The following is a 23,207-nucleotide window of genomic DNA, read 5'->3' on the forward strand; positions in this document are numbered from 1 at the left end:
GAATCAGATGTGTCAACAAACTCTTACCAACCTGATTTTTTGTAAGCGATGGGTCCCACAATCCTACATCTTCCCATGTAGTGTTTTTCAAATAAAAGTCATTAGGTTCAAACTGCTTAAAATCCTGGAGAAGGGGAAGACGGGAAGAGAGTACAGAGAATCAAAACCAAAGACCAACTGCTCCCTTAAGCAACTCCTGTAAGCATCCATGCAGTCCTCTCAAGTGCTGCTGGCAAATAGTAGACGATAGTAATTCAAGGAAGCGTGGGTATTTAAGATGCACCTCTTCGGAGGTGAAGAGTTGTGAATAGTCTCAATATCATAAAACACCCGAAGAACTATTTTCAATACTCATCCTCCAAGACTGTAATTACATACTTACCTCATTTTCAAAAGCAGTCATGGAGAAAAGTATTCCCGGGCTAGTCCTTAACATTTAAGATCATACAGACGCTCTACCGTAACTCCGATGGTTTTTTGCTTGTTTGGGTTTTTTTGGGGAGGTGGGGTGGGGTGTATGTGTTTCTTTGATTGGTTTTGGGGGTTTTTTTATTACTTTAATTTCACACAGGAATTCAGATAAAAGTTTTAAAAGTTTGACTACATGTATGATGTCCCAGAAGCCCAATTCCTATTAAAAAAATAATCTTATGAAGTACTTTGGCATTTCATCTTTGGCATATAAGTCAGCAGCACATAAAGACTCAAAAATAGTATTTCCACTGAAAGGAATACTGAAGGTAACATTGTCTCAGTTCAGAATTTTACCCTTAAAAATTATACTTGCTCCACAAATTTTCCAAGCAGGAAGGACTGGCATTTCTTTCTCTTGCACATCTCACCTAAATGCTCTTTAAGAGACACTAACAGAAAAGCCAAAGCAAACAGGTCATAGTTTGCTGAGTACTCTACAGAGCTAAAGTGTGTGAATTGACAGTACAGAAGTTAGTGTTCAGGAGAGAAAGCTGCACTTTTGAGACGACAGTTATGAAGTTTGTCCAGAAGAGCAGCACATATACCCTTCCCTTCTAGGAACTAACACAGGTACAGAAGTGATTCTTTAACTTGGTGACCTACTGTTAGCACTGACAAACACTTCATGAAAACCTCAGAACCATCTTCTGTCCCCCAAGAACATCCTATACCGCACCTAGTTCTTGCTTCATTCCTAAATGTGCAGTTAGCAAGTGCTATTATTAAGAACCTAACATAAACAAAAGACAACCTACCTTCAATATATATCAAGTCAGTCACATAGAGCCTGAAGTGTATCTTGTCTCCACTAAACTTTCTAAAAAGTGTTTACAGGTACATTTTATCTCAAGTTATTACGTCCTAGTTTGTGTAGAACTGAAAAGCAATGCAGGGGTAGCAACGCCTGAACAACAAGGCTCAAATGGAATCCCAGAATCATTCTCAGAAGCTGATGAGAACAGAGGAGTATGGTGTGAGAACAGGATACAGGGGATTCCTTCAAAATTCACAGTAAAAATTTAACATTTCATGAAACAGGTCTAAAAAAAGTCACACACTAAAGACCTCACAGTCCCACTAACTTTGGAGCATTTTAACTCTAACTACAACACTTGGGAGATATCATACTTACTTCTATATGTTCTTTACAGTATTCCAAACCAATGTCACTAAGTATTTTTTTCACAGTTTTCCGGGCCTTTCTTAAACTGCCAAGGTTGTTGACAGGAAGTTGGAACATAGTTTCTATTGAAAAAGAAAGTAAGAGAAAAGGTTTAAGTCAAATGTGTTTTGTCTGATAGAGTGTTGCACTTGTAATTACTAGTAATTTTCTGTCTCATTTTACCCATATAACTCAGTATCAGAGCTGTACCATTAACTAAGAAACTACCACATTTTCTGTCTGGTTTGTTCTTAAATGAGGCTGGCCATAAAGCTAGATATTGACAAACTTAAGAGAGCACTTAAAAACCCAACAAACTGATGTCACAACTATTGCAGGAGTAATCAGCTGCATCTGGATGATTGAGTCTTTGATTTCAGCCTTTCACAGCAAGATGGAAATAACTTTTTTTTTTTTAAAGAGTGTTCGTATTTACATGAAATTTACCCCCTATGCTGAAGTACTTAAAAACTCAATCTATCTTTTATGCATACGTATCCTAACTGATCTGAAAATTGGTAAGTTGAGCTTCAAGGTTTGTGTCAGTCTTGGAATAGATTTAATAGTATCTCTTCAGTGAAAGATGCTTCTTGCATTCAACTGTAGGTAGGATAAGAAATTAATACTGTTTCCTCCATTTACTGTATTTATAGCTTTAAATGGCTGACAAGCTGTTTAGCATACATTCTTCTTTTATTAAGATGGGACCTGAAAGCTTGGTTAGAGCCCTTCAGAGATATAAATCACTGGAAAAAGTACAAGAGATGGCTTAGCATCTCTAAGTGTAGCTGGATATTTTCAGCCTAGGAGACAACCCTCCCTTTCAGTTCCCCACACAGAGACAGCTAATTCCAGTTAAACTGTCTGTTAATGACTGGGGCTATCCAGCTAAAAGAAAGTCTAAAATTTTAAAGATACGTGGGTTCTCAGATTCAACCATTACCACTAGGATTTCTTCCAAACGCTAATAACTAGTCTTATTTTGTGTATACAGGAGTTCTCAGTCTGCATGCTGCTATCGTTATGGTAAACACTTGCTCAGCTAAAGAAACATCATCAACAAGTCATCTGCACTTTAAGAAGGTGCAAAATGGCAGAAACCTGAGAGTCCCTGACAAGGTACAGTTATTTTGGAAGTGAGAGGGGGTGGAGCCAGCAATAAAAAGGTAGGCTTTTCTCAAAGAAAAGGGGAGGAAGCTTCTTAAATAGCAAGAAAGTGTCAGAGTTGTTACCTTGTTCCCTAGGCTTTAATGGTCCAATGCATGTTGCATAAAGAATATCACCCCAGAAGATAAAAGCTGCGGTTTTGATCATCAATATTTTCATGAGCTAATTCAGAAATGTTGCTTTGTTTGAACAATAAAAGGTTTGATTTGTATCAACAAGTTAATCCACTGTAAGGCCAAAGACAACCTACATCAACTAAGAATGGACTTTTTTTTTGTTAGAAGCTTGGAAGTATTTTTTAACACTTTCAAGCAGAAGCCTAGAATGCAGAGTTAACAGAAGTCTGCAGCCATTAAATATTTGAGTTAGACAAAAATTCTCCCCTTTTGTCATGAGATCAAGGGCAATTGCTAAGCTACAAAGAGCTTACCAAGAAATTTTCTCAAAAGTACAAAGGATATTGGTTGTGACTATAACAACTGTCTCTGATCAAAACCAACCCTTCTATATGCACTACCATGCATACTCCTTAAAGTATTACTCGTCTGCTTACACACTAGCCTTTTTATTTTCATACCCCTACCAACTTTTAATAGGTAATGCTTTAAGACGGTCACTAACAACTTACTATTCCATGATTCCCACCAACAACACTGTTTCGCTTCAGAAATAAACAAAACTTTAAAGTTCTGCATGTAACAGTGCTAATACAAACCAGTTCAATCAGTTTCACAATCTACAAGTAGTGCTGCTAGCAGGTGTTGCTAGGCTCTAGTCTCTTCCAATTCAATGAATTCAGAAATAGCCCCTGGGTAAGAGCAGAAAGTTATCATGACTTTTAGGATTCGTATCACGACTATAAATTAGAAACTATGTGGAAACAAGCCTGAGTTTATATAAAGATCTACAGAAAAATTTTTGGAAGTACCAAAGCAACTCTGATCATTAAGGATTTTGGTACTTCTATCAGGCTGGCCACTGTTACAGATTACCAGAAGTAAATATAGTGTCATTTTAACACCCCTATATGAAAACTAGGAAACCAAAGGAAAAAAAAAAGTTTAGACCTTGTCTATAAATCTCAGGGATTCCAAATTACTCAGTTACAGTATTTGCAATAAGGAAGTTACTTTGACACATCATGCAAAGTAACTAATGATAGTAACTTTCAAGCAGCATAGGCCAGAAAAAAAGTATTTCAATGTTCTGTATTAATTTCCTCCAAGTAACCCTTGTTAAGAGAATTTAGTATAATCAAAACCATCTTGATTTCTTCACATACGAAACTCTAAATGCAAGTATATTAATTTACGCGACTGTAAAAGTGTTTCAGCTAACTCTAGTCTCAGTGAAAAGAATCAGAATTGGAAAAAATTTAGAATTAAGTTCCTATGGAAAGTAGCTATGTTCTATATCTTATCTGGCACCTTTCACGTTAGGGAATCTCAAACCCACTTTCGAAATACGAAGAATTAGCATTCTAGTGAAATACCTTATAGGTAGACTCACTACCTATAGTCTCACAATAGGAACCTAATCAAGCTATGGAGAGCACTTCTACAGGCATTCTTTGCCATGTCAGAGCAGGCAAGGATTAAACAGATCACGGCAGTAAACTGCCCTCTCTTCCCAGCTCTTCCCTCTAAAGCCTCCAATGACTTTGTATGGGAAATCATGAACTGCTGGGTTTTTTAATGCTGTACCCATTCTCATCTGTACTCTTTTATAATCAAATATTTCATCTGCAATTATACACAATATCCAGGCCTAAGACATTCTCCCTCTCTATGCGAGAGCGAATGTGATTGTTCAAATAGTTAAAAGTGATTCATGTCATCCTTTCAGAATGCTACTCACTCCTGCCCAGGGAATTATTTTTAATCCTCGTAAAGGGCTAGGAAATAAGGTTTGAATCTGAATTTCTAACTTCTTGTTACTTTGAAAACTGACTCAGGCAAATCAGTTATTTTATTGAAATCGGCATTCAAGCTCATGATTCCTTTATCAGATTTTCTGATCAAATTATGACTTTAGCCACATGTGCCTTTCCTCTTTCTTATATGAAGAGCTATTTCTGAAGGCACACATTGAAGAGAAGTTTACGAAAAACACTTTCAACATACATAAGATTTTATAACTCTGTACTGTGTATTAGGCTTTGATTAAGTAACTACAGAATGTGCCAAGTTCCACGCCGCTTTTTTACCCGTCCTTGCCCATACTGTGGTATCAGTTTTACTGTGTAAGCACCTCTGGGCAGAGGCTATATCCTGTTATTTGTACTATTACTTAACATGCTTTTGGATGAAGTAAAATAAAAATACCACCATTTTAATGGTATTTTATGTGCAAAGTATAAGCACATAAATGGTGGAAAGCTTTTGAAAATAGTAATGGATATTTACCTTGCAAACAGGAATTTGTATTGAGAAATTGTTGTATTAAAAAAATTAAAACCACAAAGAGTACATTTCCATATTTCAGGGCAATATTACAATTAGTTTAGTTACTTCAAATAGAACTAAAATCCCCTTGACTAAAAATAGTATTTGAAGGTTGCAATTTTGCTTCAATTGTAAAAACGGCATCTAATATAGCTTACAGTTGAGCCAGGTCCATTTTAAAGACATGAATAGTAATTGAAAATATTTAACAACAGGGCTGAGGATCAGCAATGCCAATTTTGTGAAGTATTAGTAACAAATCAGTTTAAAAGATGGTGAAGACTAATGGGAAAAAATGCTGTTGCCTAAGAATTTCAACTCCTAACTAGCCTATTGATTAATGCAAATGGTTTAGTAAGGTTGTGTCCTATTTGCAATTTCCAAGTAGTACCATTTTCTCTATTTTTGATCTGTAGTTGAAACAGTAATGAAGCTTAACATTTCCAGATGGAAAAAGCAACTCCAACTTGCAGTTTCTTCTCCTAGGCCAGTCACTACAAAATAGCTTTCAATGCCGAGCCCACTGTCACTTTTTTCATGACTTAAAACAGATCTGACTTGTGTGATACTAGAACTGCATTAATAGGAAAATAAAAAATACCACATAGTGCACAGAGTGGACTTATATGCTTAAACACAGATCACAAATTGGAAAGAAAATATGCTTCCTTAACATTCTGTTCCCTCTCTTCCCTAAACAGAATTGGGAAGTGTGGCTCTGAACACTAAGTTACAATCAAGTTACGCAAGTTTGTTTTCAAAGCACAACATAATCTTTTTTTTTTTTTTGAAACTCAAGAACATCCATTTATTAAAAGTTCTTGCTGCTGCCGTTCATAGAGCCAGAGTGAAAAATATTAACGTAGCCAAGAAATTAATCATGACTCCACTAATTCATTTTCTCTAAAGGCAACTGAATAAGCATTGCTCTCACTCTATTGCATTGGCTCAATTTCTTCATCAAAAATTATATGAAGCAGCATAGTCAAGTATGTTCAGGATTTGAACGAATATTTTCACGTGAACTTCAAATCCAAAAAGATAACATCCTAGTAATTTTATTCCAGAATAACCCAAGTTATTAATATCAACTGTAGAAACATCAGTGCATGAAAACATTACATTTTAAAGCTTCTAGCAAGCTGTGCTCTTTTCTTCAAAACCAAAGTCCCCACTTAAAGAATATGCTCGTTTTGCTTCTAAAGAAACCATTTTTTTTTCTCATAACAAAGTGAGAGTCAGTACAGAGTTTTAGGCAGTAATCACTTCTAAACTCAAAAGCCAGCCACAAGTCTCAAAATAATGCTTATTATCAAATATCTTATTTTAGTACAAAATGCCACTAACAACAACTTCACCAAAAGAATCAAATGCTTTCTCTTAATTACTGTGTCTAACATACCTTGACATGCCAAATATACCATGATATATATAAACTCAAGTGATAAAGAAAGCAAATTATTTAGGACTGCCTGAAAACAAGATCTCTATTCTATCTGCACCATCTCAGTGCCTCTGCCCTTTTGCCTGCCTCACAGCCAAGTCTTAAAGACAAGAAATTAATCAAGATCTTCCTATCACAACACATCATAATAAAGGATATAATTAGATCTTCACATCTGAAAACTGAAGATCAATCTTACTTTGCAAATTCTGCTTGATAGCTGAATCCAACTCACCTAATCTTAACACAAAACTCATCCTTAAGCAAATACTTCCTTATTTAGGAAGTTTCTTGACCATTTAATCATAATTAGTGGAGAGCCAGATACAGTCTGATATTATTATGGTTTGTGACTACAAAAAGAGCTTTTAGCATCTCCATTCATTTCTATTTACAGCAAGTAACTCAAATTGTAATTGCAATATACACAACACACTGCTGGCACATCCTTGAATGTGGACATTAAAACAGCTGGGATTAAGAAGTGTATCAAATCGTCATTTAGATATTAATGCTATTCTTGAAATGAGGTATCCTTTATCTGACCAGAGGTTGATGTTTAAGAGAGGACACCTGGAACATCTCTTCTTCACTGTCACGGCTTCTTCTTACTGCTCTGAAGCTTAGATCCAAGTAATTATTTTAACAGAACACAATACTAAGGAATGCAGCATCCAGTACTGACAAAACCCACTAGTGCTTCCATCTGGCACTGAAGCTACCAGTACATCCAGCATCCCCCGCAGCAAGGGATGCCCATAATAAAGGGTCAGAGATCAACTGATCCTTCTGTAAAATAGCTTACTTCAATGCTGCTTCTCCTGTTTTTCTACTGAAATGCCAAAAGTGAACAGTCTTAAATACAGTGCATTTCAGTGAAGACAAATAAAAGGCACAAGCCTTTTCACTAGGCACAAGCAGCTCAAGCTTTACACATCTCTCAGTTACCAATTCCTGATGGTTAAAGAAGTGCTACTTACCTAATATTACAGGCTCAATACAGAACTTCTCTCTGAGATCTCAAAGTAGCTTTCAAAAGAAGCTCAGCAGCATTTTTTTCAAATAAAGGAGGAATTCATTTATCCTGAGGCAATACCACTCAATCAGTGACAATTCCTGCCCAAGATTCTAGTTAGCAGGACATCCTGTATTTCCATGTATTCTGTTTTATAGTAGCCAAGGCATAACTAATTTTTATTATTTTCCTGTATGGTTCTACTCTATCCTATTCATTCCTGCACAAGTCCTAGATATTTCATAGAATGGTTTGGGTTGGAAGGGAGCTTAAAGATCATTTAGTTCCAACCCCGCTGCCATGGGCAGGGACACCTTCCACTAGACCAGGCTGCTGAAAGCCCTGTCCAATCTTCCCTTGAACACTTCAGGGAGGGGGCATCCACAACTTCTCTGGGCAACCTGTTCCAGGGCCTCACCACCCTCACAGTGAAGAACTTCTTCCTTACATCTAATCTAGATCTACCCTCTTTCAGTTTAAAGCCATTACCCCTCATCCTATCACTACATGCCCTTGTAAAAAGTCCCTCTCTGGCTTTCTTGCAAGGCTCCCTTTAGGTACTGGAAGGCTGCTATAAGGTCTCCCTGGAGCCTTCTCCAGGCTGAACAACCCCAACTCTCTCAGCCTGTCTTCATAGGAGAGGTGCTCCAGCCCTCTGATCATCTTTGTGGCCCTCCTCTGGACTTGCTCCAACAGGACCATGTCCTTCTTATGCTGGGGGCCCCAGAGCTGAACGCAGTACTCCAGGTGGGGTCTCACAAGAGCGGAGTAGAGGGGGAGAATCCCCTCCCTCGACCTGCTGGTCACACTTCTTTTGATGCGGCCCAGGATACAGTTGGCTTTCTGGGCTTCAAACGCACATTGCTGGGTCATGTTGAGCCTCTTGTCAACCAACACCTCCAAGTCCTTCTCTGCAGGGCTGCTCTCAATCCACTCATTGCCCAGCCTGAATTTGTGCTTGGGATTGCCCCGACCCATCTGCAGGACCTTGCACTTGGCCTTGTTGAACTTCATGAGGTTTGCACAGGCCCACCTCTCAAGCCTGTCAAGGTCCCTCTGGATGGCATCCCTGCCCTCCAGTATGTCGACCGCACCACACAGCTTGGTGTCGTTGCTAAACTTGCTGAAGGTGCACTCAGCCCCACTGTCCACGTCGCCAACAAAGATGTTAAACAGCACTGGTCCCAATACTGACCCCTGAGGAACGCCACTCGTCACTGGTCTCCACTTGGACATCGAGCCATTGACTGCAACTCTGAGTGCAACCATCCAGCCAATTGCTTATCCACCAAGTGGTCCGTCCGTCAAATCCATGTCTCTCCAATTTAGAGACAAGGATATCATGTGGGACAGTGTCAAATACTTTGCACAAGTCCAGGTAGATGATGTCAGTTCCTCTTCCCTTATACACCAACGTTGTAACCCCATCATAGAAGGCCACCAAATTTGTCACCCATGATTTGCCCTTAGTGAAGCCATGTTGGCCATCACCAATCACCTCCTTATTTTCCATGTGCCTTAGCATAGTTTCCAGGAGGATCTGCTCCATGATCTTGCCGGGCACAGAAGCGAGACTGACTGACCTGTAGTTCCCTGGGTCTTCCTTTTTTCCCTTTTTAAAAATGGGGGTTATGTTTCCCCATCTCCAGTCAGTGGGAACTTCACCGGACTGCCACAACTTCTCAAATATGATGGACAGTGGCTTAGCCACTTCATCTGCCAGTTCCCTCAGGACCTGCAGATGCATCACATCAGGTCCCATGGACTTGTGCACCTTCAGGTTCCTTCGATGGTCTCGAGCCTGACCTTCTCCTACAGTGGATGGTTCTTCATTCTCCTAGTCCCTGCCTTTGCCTTCTGCAACTTGGGCAGCATGGCTGGAGCACTTGCTGGTGAAGACTGAGGCAAAAAAGTCATTGAGTACCTCAGCCTTCTCCATATCCCAGGTAACCAGGTCTCCCGTTTCCTTCTGGAGAGGGCCCACACTTTCTTCCTTTTATCACCGACGTACCTATGGAAGCTTTTTTTGTTGCCCTTGACGTCCCTGGCCAGATTTAGTTCTATCAGGGCTTTAGCTTCCCCAACCTGATCCCTGGCTGCTTGGACAATTTCTCTGTATTCCTCCCAGGCTACCTGTCCTTGCTTCCACCCTCTGTAGGCTTCCTTTTTGTGTTTGAGTTTGTCCAGGAGCTCCTTGTTCATCTATGCAGGCCTCCTGTCATGTGCATCCTCTTTGTTGGGATGCATCGCTCCTGAGCTTGGAGGACGTGACTCTTGACTATTAGCCAGCTTTCTTGGGCCCCTCTTCCCTCCAGGGCTTTATCCCATGGTACTCTACCAAGGAGATCCCTGAAGAGGCCAAATTCTGCTCTCCTGAAGTCCAGGGTAGTGAGCTTGCTGTGCGCCCTCCTCACTGCCCTAAGGATCTTGAACTCCACCATTTCATGGCCACTGCAGCCAAGGCTGCCCTTGAGCTTCACATTCCCCACCAGCCCCTCCTTGTTGGTGAGAACAACAATTTAATACATTATAGAACTTTCCTTTGTAAGGGAATGTGCATCTGTATACACTTTCACAGAAAAATAAGTCAAGATGATCACATATATGTTCAGCAAAAACAATTCTACAGAGAAACCTGAGCATTTTTTATCCTCATTAAGTAAAAGGAATAATGAGATCTGCCTCTAAGTCAACCAGTTATTTTCAAGTTCATGATTCAACAAACACAATAAGAATTAAATTTGTGTCTGCCCTTCTGTTTCCTACTTCTAGACTTGGGTCCCACCTACAAATACACTGGGAAGCCCTTGTTCATAAGCTGAATTACACATCAATCTACACTAAGTGCTGGGTGGAGAGAATAAATGATTACTTAAAAACAAGACCAACAATGTCCTTACTAGAAATATCCACGTAGTATCTTCAAGTGCCTAAGAAAATGGATTACTAACCCAGTTATAAGAAATTCTGAAAAATTAGGCTGATTTAAAAGATCTCACTCATCTTTAGTGTGCTTGTACACAGAATGTCTGACTGTACCAGTCACAAAATAATGGTAAAGTAAGCAGACTAACTGTGTAAGAAATATTTGGAACCTTCTTTTGCTCTGTATTTATGCAGTACCTAGCATAAAGGTCTAGTCCACAGCCAGGTACTGATTCCTAGAATAATTCAGTAGCCAAATGTAAGCAGAAAAGACAAGCTATAAAAGGAGCTAAATATCATTACTAAATTAGAAACACTGTACTTCAGGTTTCGCAAAGACCTATTTTAGACACACTTCATGCAGTACTATTTCACTGCTATGGGTAACAGCCACTATGCAAAGCGTGAACAAAAAGCTAAGACAAGTTTCCTAGCTAGTGCACACGTGTTAACAAAAAGGCCTGAATGAAGTACTCTCGGATCTTGATCCAAAAATCTGAAGCGGGGGCGGGAGGGAAGGTTTTGTGAAAAAGCAAGGAGTATTTGCAAGGTAAGCAGAGGAACAACAGTTAAGAGACTTCACAAAACTCAATACCATGTACAAAGTGTGTACGTGGTATTGTGCTTGGGACAACTGAAGCACTGTCTTTGGCTTGTAACAGGCTATAAGAGTCCCAGGAAGGAAGAATTTAATCTCAAGTGCAGTTCTGATATGTGCATCTTATAACCCCAAAATTAGGGCATAAAATGACTACAAAGACTTCTGAAGTTTGAGAAGTCTACGGGAACCAGCAGTTCAGTTCACTCAATAGAATCACATCCTGAAATGGGAATAGGCCAGGACATACTATAGGCTGATTGATTTAAATTAATAATTATGTCCAAGTTTTAGGAAGCAACTAAAACTGCAGGCCAAAAGAGGCAACAACATTGTGCCTCATTTGTTTAAAATCAAAGGCTTCTGCAGTGTTTTCAAAGAACTCAGGTTCACTGCTGTAATAAAAAAGGGATGTCACTTCAAGGTTAGTATTGCTTCACAGCAAAAAGCTTTTCCTCTCTACTCAATTTTCTGATCTTGTTAGCCATAGTTGATAAAAGAAAACACTAGTAGGGGAAAAAATTGTGTAACACTTTGAAATGCTCTCAGGAGCACTAGTGTCAACAATATCCAGGAAAAAACATAATTTCTGCTTAGTTTTAGGAGATTAACAGTGCAAATATCCTAAGACACAGGATATCAAGACTTCTAATTTTTATGGCATGACAAAAAAGCAGAAAGGAAACAAGGTCTAGCCCAAAAATTAACCACCACATAGTCACAGAGAAGTTTCAACGAATGCCAAATTCTTCAACACATCACTTTTTTTTTTAACAGATTTTAGCATTTAGATAGACTTGCAGTGACTTTCAACTCCAAATTACCTCTTCACCAACTTGCTACTCTTACTAGCACTTCAAATTCCAGATGGAAACAATTGCAGTCACTATTCTAAAAACATCCAGAATGTGAAGTCTGACACATCCTCCTGTTATGTTACTCTAAGTGATTTTTTTTTAAACCACTTTTAGCATTTAATAAAAATAAACTATCCTCACTGTACCAGCTTCAAGTACTTCAAGTTAACATGGCCACGCAGTTCAGCCCTTTAACACATCAGTTACCAAGGGACTGGAACCACCTAGAAAACCGAGTCAAAAGATGAGTTAAAAAAAGATTCCTGTGCAATTATTTGGAAAATTAATTCATGTAAAATACAATACTGCATGCCTGTTTTAGAGTTCTGTATTGCAACAGTTAACATTTTCTTATGCTACATATTCTCAGTGCAAACAGTCCTCCCTTATGAGGGATGTACTGATCTCATACACAATACACTGTATTCACAACTTGAGAACTATGACCTTACAGGAAGGTATGCACCCAGAAGAGAGAGGATAAGGAACACAAGAGGGCAAAACAGCAAAACCACCCATATCAGTCAAATATCAGAGGTGATAAAAAGGAGAAAGCTTCCACCTGTCTTTAGACCCCAAAAGCTGTTTCTATTTTAGTGTAACTAAACTCTTAATTCTCCACTGGGTCTTTTGTATTTTGGACCTCATCAGAAGAGCTGCCTTGCAGCCCGCTACCTTTGACACCATCAGGTAACGGCTGTTAAGACTGTTTCAGCTCTTCCAACTTTATCTAGAACAATGAAACAGAGGATCTTCTAGAGTACAGCTTCAAAGCACCCACAAAGTAACAATGCTATTCTGATTCTGGGAAAGATGCATCAGTTTCAGAACAAGACAGCCTTTTTCTCTCAACTAAAATCTTCAGCAAATACTGCACATCTGCCTCATTATGTTATATTCATTTTTGGACAATATTATTCAAAGCGCTTACTATGCTTGTTTCATGTTTGAGCTTTGTTACAGTTCTAACAAGCAGCAAGTATAATATATTTTTAATGTCACAGCCTTGTTAGTAAAATGGTGGGTTTCATCCTGAAATAGTTTAAAGACCTAAAGAAATAATCTGGAGGAAAATCTTGCTGTGTAAAGGAACCAAGACAGCACTAGTCTAGGTTTTCTAGAAGACCTACTCCGGGTTTTCTTCTCTTTATGCTTAACGGAAAATTACACCATTTCCTTACTACCACACTGTCAGTTTGTACCGTTAGGAAAGCCTTCCATGACCAGCAAGCACAGAACTGTAGGCGACCCTAAACATGTCATTGAGGAAGATGTCTTCACTCAAGGTTTGTAAAGAGCATCACTGTGAAATAGCAAGTAAAAAACAGTTATGGAATCCCCAAAAGCTATAAACAAAAACCCCTAGTCCCTAGTGCATTTTATTCTTATTCAGGCATCTCAAACCTGTATGAGTAGGCTAGGTATCCTAATGCTCTTTACAATGGCCACTGATTCTTCTGAAGTACCTGTCCACTGGCAGAATCAAGCCAGTGGAATACATGATTTTTTTAATTTCACCTTTTTTTTTTTTAACATACAAGAAAAGTATGATGTCAACATCACTAATGATACTAGAGGAATAATTGGAAAGTTACTATCTGGCTATTCCATTTATTTCCTTTGGAAATTTTATGAACATAGTTCTAAGTTTATCTAAGTTCACAGAGCTGAGAACAGTTAGAAGAAGCAGTCAATCAAGAAAAGGAAAACTACAAAATTAAACTTTCCTAGTGAGTATTGAGTGAAAATTAGGAATGAAGAGAGAAAAAAGTTACATAAATAAAAACGAGGCTCCTGGAAGCAATTTTTTTTTCACATGCATTTATCAATTTTGTTGACATACAGTTTATTTTACCAGCTGATGATTCCCAGGCCTACAATGAAAGTCTCACAGGAACGTAGAGGTGGAAAGCTGGTAACTCATTTTGAGAGCATTTTCCCCTCACAATGAAATATATAAAGTTACTCATAATAAGCAACATTTACCCCTCACCCTATCCCTTAAACACTGTAAGTTTATTTCTTGGCTCAGTTGAAAGGATCAGCACTAAAAAGAAAAGCTTTATGCATATTCAGTATGTTGACCATTTTGGTTTTGTTGAGGCTATGTCCTTCCAGGCTGCCTCATCATAACTGATCAGTCAAAACAGGGGTGCCAAAACACTTTGGGGGGGGGGGGGGAAGTGCAGATCTTTAATCCTAAAACAAAACATATGTTAAATAGAGGAAACCCAAAAGATGCGGACAATTGAATCAGTTTCTCATTTCTGGATGGCTAGTTCTTTACTACTGTTTAGAAGAGGCACTATTTCACCAAAGATTAAGTGTGACAGCCCCTTCCCCGCAATGTTTACTGTGAACACCTTGCATGCAAAGGAAGCCCATTCTTCCAAGAAGGGCTGCAACTTCCCCAGCTGTAGAGATGGGAGCAAACTACCATCCTGTGTGCAAAGGCACTACCCCTTTTACTCTAAGGGCTCAAATTTCTAAATTGGACTAGAAGGACTTCCAAAGGACTAGACTCTCATCCAGTATAAATCCACTGCCAGTTCATAAGCCTACAACTAATGTTTTAGGGCTACTGCAAAAAAACCATTTTATAACTCCAGATATAAAAAATCATATATCAAATTTAATAAAAAAGCAACTTTAGAAGGGGTCTTCCTATTGTAATGTAAATATCTACTGTTTGTCAGTTTTTCAGATTTGATGCCAAGTTGTTGGCTGAATTTATCAAATCAAATGTGATGCCATGGGATTTGATGCCAACACCTTAGATCTAATGATACAGAAATGGGCATCTCTTGAACTGACTGCTTCTTAAAAGCATTCTGTGAAATTTACACTTCCATGCGACTTCCGTTAAATAATCTACCTCAGAATAAAAGTGGGGATGCAATTACAATTATCCCTTGGGCACATTATTAAAAAGAATAAAATAAAACATCAGTTTTACCTTCTCTTATGAGCACGTTTGGTTGACCCTTCCTTTCCTAATGCTCTCATTTACTCATATTATGAAGACTGAGAAAACCTGAACTTTTTGGTGATCTGAAACACAGTATTATCAACTGTACTGTTGAAGAAAGTATTAGGCGTGAGCATGTGTGCAAAACAGACAATTTTATAAGCAATGTGTAAACCCAGCCTTTTCTATCCCATTGTGACTTCGAGTTTATATACCTCTATACTCAGATCAATCTTGTCTTATTAAAATAATTAGCTCTGTAAGAACTATAGTTCATTAAAGCAGATTTCCTACAAATTTGAAACTAAAAGATACTAATATTTTCTGTTATTTCTGCACATGCTTATAAAATGGAACTGTTCTTACTCTCTCTTTTCCCCTCTCCCCCTCATCATCCCTCTGCTGCTTCAAAAGGTCCGTCCTTTCGTTGCTCTTTCCCCCTCTCCTCCTCATCCTTTCTTTGCTGGTTCTTGGCCTTCTTGGTCCTTACCTCGCTCATTTTCCCTCTTCTCATCTTCCCTGCGCCAATTCATAGCGTCCACATTCTTTCGTCGTTCTCTCTCATCCTGTCTCCACCGCTTCTTGATATCTTTGTCCTTAACTTGCTCATTTTCTCTCCTCTTCTCATCATCCCTGTGCCATTTTATTGTTTCTGCATTTTTCTGTGGCTCCACGCTTCTTTTGAGATAGTCTTGTCGCCTCCTCCTCTTTTTTAACATATCCCTTTCCCTGGCACGAGCCTGCTTTTCTTTCTGGGAAAGAAAAGCTTTACGGGGCATCATGAGCTGCTGCTGTACCTGTAATAATATCGTATCCATGGAATAATATACTATACATGCACTCAGTCAGGCACCAACAACTCTCATTTGGAGCTGAATACTTCAAATACTAAGCCAAGATAATTTACTGCTTCTTCTCTTTCCTCCATAACCCTCTGCTAAGCTCCATATTAGATGACAGGCAAGTTGCTGTGCTCAGCTCCAGGCACACCACCTAACTGGCACCTCTGCAGCTGGCACACATCCAACATTGAGAAGTCAACCCCCTAAAATCCCGGGCCTAAGGGGTATGATTTCTTCCCCCTCCTCCTTACAACTCCTCCCACAGAGTTTTTAGCAGCCACTTGGCATTGCTGCATCCAATTGAAGGAACAGGCTGATAGGAGAGTTGTGAAGGAAACTTGTGAATGTTCAAGCCTTATTTTCTTCTCTTACTGGAGATCTACATTTAATGAAACTTAAAGGTGCTTATTTATCTTTTCAGACCTCCATCTCTACCAAACTTGGTTGAAAATGGCCAACATTTTTCTTGGCTGGGAGGAGGGAGAGAGATTAGGAGACAAGCCACAATCTGAAAAATTGTATAAGCTTTGTTTCCTTGGGAAACCTGGCCAAAACATTTAACTGCAGTTAATGAAATAAGTCCTGACTCATCTACTCAAACTTCCTCCAAGTATGTTATGTCTTGCTATTCACAAGAACAAAGGAAAAAAGAATGTGACTATTTACTTGGAGTTTCTGCCGACAGCATTCCTGATGAGTGGGGCTCTTTGGTTTTGTTGTTTTGCGGTTTTGTTTTGTTTTTAAGGAGGTGTCAATGAAGACTACCTTTTAACAAATTGTTTTACTTTTGGTCATTTCTCTGTAGTCATCCAACACATTCACATCTTTAAATTTACCGGTGTTAATATCTGCAATTTTGAAATCATAGAAAACAAAAAAGACCACAGAAAGAATTTATACTATTACTAATATCCTTTAAATATTCTTCTGTACACATTGAGCAACGTTTCAGAAATGTCAAACTGCAGTTGTGGCCCAGGTTTGGGGTTTTTTGTCTGGTTTTGAATTTTTGTTTAGAAGAGAGTTTTGCAGAGGTCTAATCAAAATGAAAACTGCAGAAAGGACAAAATTACTAGATTAGAATACTTAAGCAAAGCCTAAAACAAAATGAAACAAATGTACTTTTAAAATTTAGCTACCTTATGGAAAGCACTTGTTCCCAGCATGCAATACTCCATCTTTTTCCTACAGAAAAAGCAACGTTTCAAACCCTTATTCTAAAAGCTGTTCCTTTTCCCTACATAATATACCCCCACACACACTTAAACCCACTACTCTAGTCCATTGCCTTTGTTAGGTATGTATCATGATCCCATGGTTTTCATTCCAATAATTCAAACCCAAATTTCTTAATATCCATAATAATACTAAAAGGGAAGGGCAGCAGCAGAGTGAAACAGCATAATCAAAAAAATGCATGCAGTTTGGTAACAAGTTAGTGCATAAAATTCAGATTATGCTAAAAATTACTTCATTAAAAAGTGTAGGATAGCTCTCTACTAGACAGCCTGTTTTTAAGCACTAAATATTTCTCAAAAACAGTTATCATTAAAATCAGAAAGCAATGAGAATCCAGGATCAACATCATCAGTGCAACCCAGACACTGTAAATCTTTAAAATAGTTTTAATTTCTCTATTGGCTCTGTGCCAGTACTACATTACTGTTGTTTACTAGAGCAAACTTAACTTACTAACTTTTAAAATGTACAGTATCTTTATAATTTTATCAGTAACCTGATTTTATTCCAATAACAATAGCATGAAGAAAATTTAAAGTAAATCATATTTCATGCAAATGATTCTCCCCCCCGCCCCCCCACCCAAGGCAAGTACCGACATTTAAAATCTGTCATTTTTAAAAAACTCTTTTGACACCAATTGTTATATTTTCTTTCATTTGTTTTTTGTGGGTTTTTTTGTTGGTTTTTTTTCCCCCTCTTTGGCTTTATCTTTTCATTGTTGTTAACTACAGTAATCCTCCCTCCCCTCCCTTTATACATATCCCAGCCCACTTTGACAGACCGATTTATAGACAAATGATAGAAAATATCTTAATAAAAAACATTTCAGTTGAATTTCCAAAATTAAACATTTCAGTTGAGATTCAAATAAGAAACATCTGATTCCAAGGAATAACTTAAAGGGACACCCAACTTAAATTATATATCTTTGAACTTCCGTATCACAAATCACAGGTTTTTCCCCAGTTTGTTTCAGCATGAGAGAGTACTTCCGGCAGTCTGGTCATTTCTCTTGCAGTCAAAGTCATCTTTCACTTTTGCCTCTGTTGGTTTTAATAAACCAAAAGAGGGGAAAAAATTTTAATCCAGGAAGCTAATATGCAGTGAAGCTGCCAGACTGATTGAGCTCAAAGCCCCCCACCCCCCCCAATTTTTCTAGACTTCAAGTTGGTGTTCCTTTAAGTTCAAAATGTCCAAACATCAGAAGTAAACAGTCAGAACTATCCTTTGAACTATTTTTTGCCCATACTTCGCCAAATGAAAATCTTAATTCTTCCCAATCTATTCAGTACATATTATGAGGCATTTACCTCCAAAATTAATGGTGCTTGGGCGTCTCAGACTCATTGGACAAGTTTCATGCAAAAGCCTCCAAAAATAATTCTCCTTCCAGAACGCCCACCTCAGGGATTATATTACACCTACTGTGTGAGGCCAAAGCCCGGACATAGAAGAAGGATCATATCCTGCTGTACAAAACAAAGTGTTAAAGACAAGAGATAAGAAATGTAATAAGGGCAATCTTACATTTATAACGTACGTTTCATTGCGAAGGACTCCAAAGCTAATTATAAACCACATTTACGGTACCTTTACTGACACGGAGCTACTGTAGAGTGCACTCCAGCAAGTTAACAGTGCTGCAGGAAGTTTTAGCAGGTTTGTGGCTTAAACAACAGATTCCGCTGGGTGATGCTACCTGAGGAATATTTTAGTGCTCAGATTTCAATTAAGTTACCCAATTCAGAAATCCAGCAGGATACAGAGACGAATGCTCCTATTCGCACTTCATATAACCTTTTGACTGAAGTGGTTAGGACCTCAGTTTACACCTCATCTGAGCTGTTAGTACCAGCAACATAGCTGCACCCTGTATAGATGAGGTACACTTAGTAAAACACCAACAGCACTTCCTTGTACAGGTAATTTTTCCTAGAAGGTTCTCATACAAACACAGTCCCACCTTAAATTACAAGACTATGGGAGATCAAACAGGTGACATGGCCATCAGCCACAATCCTAAGGACATACATTCATTTGGGAAGTATTCAGATTAAAATTTTCAGTACAACGCTGCTAGTAGGAAGATGTGAAGTAAACCGTTTTGGGTAATGGCATGTAAATGATTGTGCTCCTGTAGGAAGACTGACACCTCTTCAACTCACATCACCCATGGACAGAAACTCAGTCTTGAACAGACTGGAAACACAAGACATAAAATCAGTACCATGAAGTCTGGAACAACCAAATCTAAAGTTTATAAAAGCAAAATTTGTTGAGTCATTTATAGTTACTTTTCCAAGTAATAAGGGTTTTTACTGTTTAAAGTTGTTAGATTTTAATCTCCGTTGATTATTCAGACAGAACATCCACAGCTTAATATACAGATTATTTTTCTTCAGCAAGTACGGTTTCAACAGAAGATACTAAAATGTTCTAAGAAATTTAAAAAGACAAAATTCTTAAAATACTTCACATTGAGGCAAAACTGAATATTGCATATGCTTTAACAAGACCACTAGCCGTATCTTCAAATAGGTAAGGATAATGGTTATTTTGTTTCATACTGGAATATTTTCTAACTAGAAAGTAGAATTTGTGCCCCTGTATCTCTATCAAATCCAAATTACCTCTCTCCCACTGAATCCTCATTGCAGAAAGCACATTTCTGGATGGGGACCCATCAGCCTTGAGAGCAGATCAGTGACAATTAGTGTATCAGCCTGAAGATACGAATACTGAGCACAGGGAAGTACTTCATCCCATACTGGGCCTCCAGAAGACTGAGTATCATTTCCCTGCACTGTGTTGCTGACGAGAATCACCAAGCATCTGGCATTTTCCTGACTTTATACAAATCAAAATTCTTTTATTTTAGCCCTTATTTTGCTAGTATTTAAAGTTGAAGGAGTTCTTGGTTTGCATATAACAGTGCAACATAGTAGCATATATCAGAGCTGACAGCAGCTGTATGTTCCTGGACGAAATGAAACAAGACTGTTAGTTTCTTGATACTGTGTTTTTTATCTCCCTATTCCAACTGCATTTAAAATAAGGTCTACTTTTAACAATTTGCCCAGCTAACTGCATTTAATAGCATGCTCTAAAAAGCCAGCCATGAAATAGATTTGCAAAGAAGGCTGTTAGCGCAACATTGGGTGAAATCTCTTAAAATACAAGAAAAATAGACAAGAAAATTAACCTATGATTCCCACAGCAACAGAAAAGCAGCCTCCTCACGTATGCAGGTTAAATGATGCTATATAGTATGACGGTGTATAATATTGTATATTCACATGAGGACAATGCTGGCCTGTCCCTGCAGCAAGGCGGAGCCTGGAACTCTGGGACCTGACAATTCCAGGACAGCTGAGCAAGGAAGAGTGATAGGAAGCAGAAAAGTATCTCAGGGAAGAGTGAGCAAATCAAAAATACCAGGATCAGAAACATCAGGGAGAACAGAGAAGTTGGAATAACTAAAAACTACCAAAAACTTCCTTGAAAAGGTAAGAGTTGCAATTAAATATCTCCCCTCCCTGCACTGAGTGAATAAAGAGTCTACTCCCAACATGTCTAACACTGGCTTACATTAAGCATTTTCAGTTTCTTCAGTTGGACTCTTCTCCTTCCTCCTTATTTAAGCATTTCTGGCCTAGTTTTCAGAGGGCTGTGCACCCACATCTCCTGTGAAGGTAATGAGATTTGCAGTTTATCAGCACAGCTGAAATGCCAGACAACTAAGGGCTCATTTTTCAAGTCCGCCATAATCCTAGGATGGAGGCTGTTTTGTAACAGCATGCGCTCTATTCTCATGGCAACATTTTAAACAGAGAGCACCTCCTCAACCTTATCAGCTCAACCATCTGCAACACCAAGCTTCTGCCCATGTAATATGATGGTCTTCGGCTAACTTCTGTCTAACAAACACCTCTCAACTCCAACTAGATAATTGTGTACACAGCTGCCATGTTAGACCCAGCACTTAACTTCAACCTTAAGCTAGCACATCAGCGAGCACAAGTCCCCAAGCCCTTTAACTTGTGTCTATATCCAAGGTCCTTTAACTTGTGTCTATATCCAAAACAGGACTAGGCACATCAAAAAGATATAAAGTGAACAGAAAACCCAAATCAAACGCTCTGGAAAAACCTGACATGCTGTTTTAAAACGAAGATTAACTGAAGTAAATCAACAAATGTATTTTGCTATCTGGTCAAAGCACTGTAAAACTTTTGCAGCACTGTGCACGTGAAACCACTCCAACTCCCCCTCACAGTCAAATAGTCTATTTCTTAAAAGTCCCTTTGTCAAAAAAAGAATTTAAAAAAATTTAAAAATCACTTCAGAAATTAAATCAGCTACCTCCAAAAAACTTTCAAGTTGTGTGTCAAACAAAAAGGACTTTCACACCACTTCTGTGGACATCCTATGTAAATATTGCTTCAGGAGAGGAGATAAGTCCATCTAAGATGTGGTACTAAAAAAAAAAAACCCTTTTAAAAATCCTTTGGAGGAAATTCTTAGGCTAAAAACCTTAACATGCCGTTTCAGTGGTTATATGCAATTTTCAGCAAGGGCTTATGAAACACTGTTTTCTCTCTTTTTTTGGAGCTTACTGTCTATCTTCAGCTTGGTGACTCTTGCACTAAGAACGCCAGCTTCCCATCAGAGGAAAAACTTCTATGGAAGACAGTTCTAGTGAAAGGAATCAGTAAGGCAGATGTGTCTTACGCTCCATTCATTTTTTTATTTAAAGGTTGAAAAAATATCTTCTGCAGTCCAGCAGACAGGGATCTTCTAAGTCATTCACACACTTCTCATTCTTGCTTGATTTCTGGAATTTTCCACTGGTGCCAGAAGCTCCATCTGGTGGGTGTGTACACTAACTGCAAAACTGAAAGGGATTTAACTATTTCCTTATCAACTTTTGTTTAGTAGTAAAAGTTCTGTACACTGTGTAATTTCGGTGCCCCAATACAAAATACAAAATGGCTAAATTTCAATTGCTCTGGGAACCACAACTCCTTATCTCTATTCTTGATGAATAACCTGCTGCCTTCCACTCTGCTGGGAATTTCTGTTGGGTTTTCTTATTTTGATGACACAGGCTGAAGTATGTTAAAGAATGCTGTTAGCTAAACTTGAACGTTTTCTAAAGAAGGATCTTTTGAACACACATGATTAAAAACACATCAATGCTGGCAATCTCTACTGCATTCTGAAAAGCAGTTTTAAACTGCATCCATTCTCTAGGGCATGCTATACCTCAGTGCACAGGAAATTTTAAATTAGAGGCACTAGCAGCTCAAGAAGTAGGCTTATACACCTACTGCCATCTTAAATAGTATCTTTTGTGACTGTTCAAGATCTCCAAAGATAAACGTTTATATGCATCCACATATGTGCAGTGAAATCAATATGTAATATACATACTCAATATGATAGCCTCTCTTGTTTAGGGCTATTTCTTAAAGATTTCAGTTTGAAATGTAATAAAGCCTGCACATCTTGCTGAAATTTGAAATCGAGACTGGATATCATTGAAGCACAAAGGATGTTATTTGCTTACACCATGATATCCACACTTCAGTGATCAGGAAAAAAGGCTGCATAAATATGCTCTACAATTCCAAAATAATCCTCATCTAGATTGTAGCTAAGCATGAACAATCCCAGAATAAAAATTATTTTGGAAATATAAGCACGTTTCATGAATTAGCAGTTACCATTTAAATTAAATCAAGAATCATCTTGAAATTTTCAATCCAAAGCTCACAAAAACATTTGTATAATTAAACAAAGTGGCATAGAAGTCTCTGTAAAATGTGCAAGAACAAAGCATGTAATCAATATACACATAATTTATGATTGGATTACACTGATTGTGAAACTGCAATCAGATTAGACTGCAAGTGAAAATGGTAGCCCTGTCTTCTCTGTCACGTTTTCCTGACATCACCACTGTGTCAACAGCCAGAGCAGAGACCTGATCCAGCTGAAGAGGAGTGTTTTTCAGGCAGAGCAGTTCCTCAGCTCACCCAAACAGAAGTGCTAGGACTGGCACAAGTA

At 38.4% G+C, this 23,207-nt stretch overlaps 1 protein-coding gene across 8 annotated transcripts in view; it reads right to left on the reverse strand.

Moving 5' to 3' along the window:
- The window catches only part of ADNP (activity dependent neuroprotector homeobox), a 35,389-nt gene that overhangs the window by 6,182 nt on the left and 6,000 nt on the right, over nucleotides 1-23,207 (reverse strand). For 3 of the 8 annotated variants that reach the window (XM_050907638.1, XM_050907635.1, XM_050907634.1), the window contains 5 exons: nucleotides 18,449-18,607; nucleotides 17,036-17,081; nucleotides 15,545-15,851; nucleotides 1,607-1,719; nucleotides 32-124 (listed from right to left, as the gene is read on the reverse strand). In XM_050907638.1, the coding sequence (XP_050763595.1) occupies nucleotides 32-124; nucleotides 1,607-1,719; nucleotides 15,545-15,851; nucleotides 17,036-17,074 (552 nt within the window). In that variant the 5' untranslated portion in view covers nucleotides 17,075-17,081; nucleotides 18,449-18,607. Of the gene's footprint in view, nucleotides 1-31; nucleotides 125-1,606; nucleotides 1,720-15,042; nucleotides 15,368-15,544; nucleotides 15,852-16,562; nucleotides 16,745-17,035; nucleotides 17,082-18,448; nucleotides 18,608-19,768; nucleotides 20,172-23,207 lie in introns of those variants that run through there. The other 5 variants (XM_050907636.1, XM_050907637.1, XM_050907640.1 and 2 more) reach the window with 5 other exon arrangements.

This window comes from Gymnogyps californianus, chromosome 17 (genome assembly GCF_018139145.2).
Source record: "Gymnogyps californianus isolate 813 chromosome 17, ASM1813914v2, whole genome shotgun sequence".
Classification (NCBI taxonomy): Eukaryota; Metazoa; Chordata; class Aves; order Accipitriformes; family Cathartidae; genus Gymnogyps; species Gymnogyps californianus.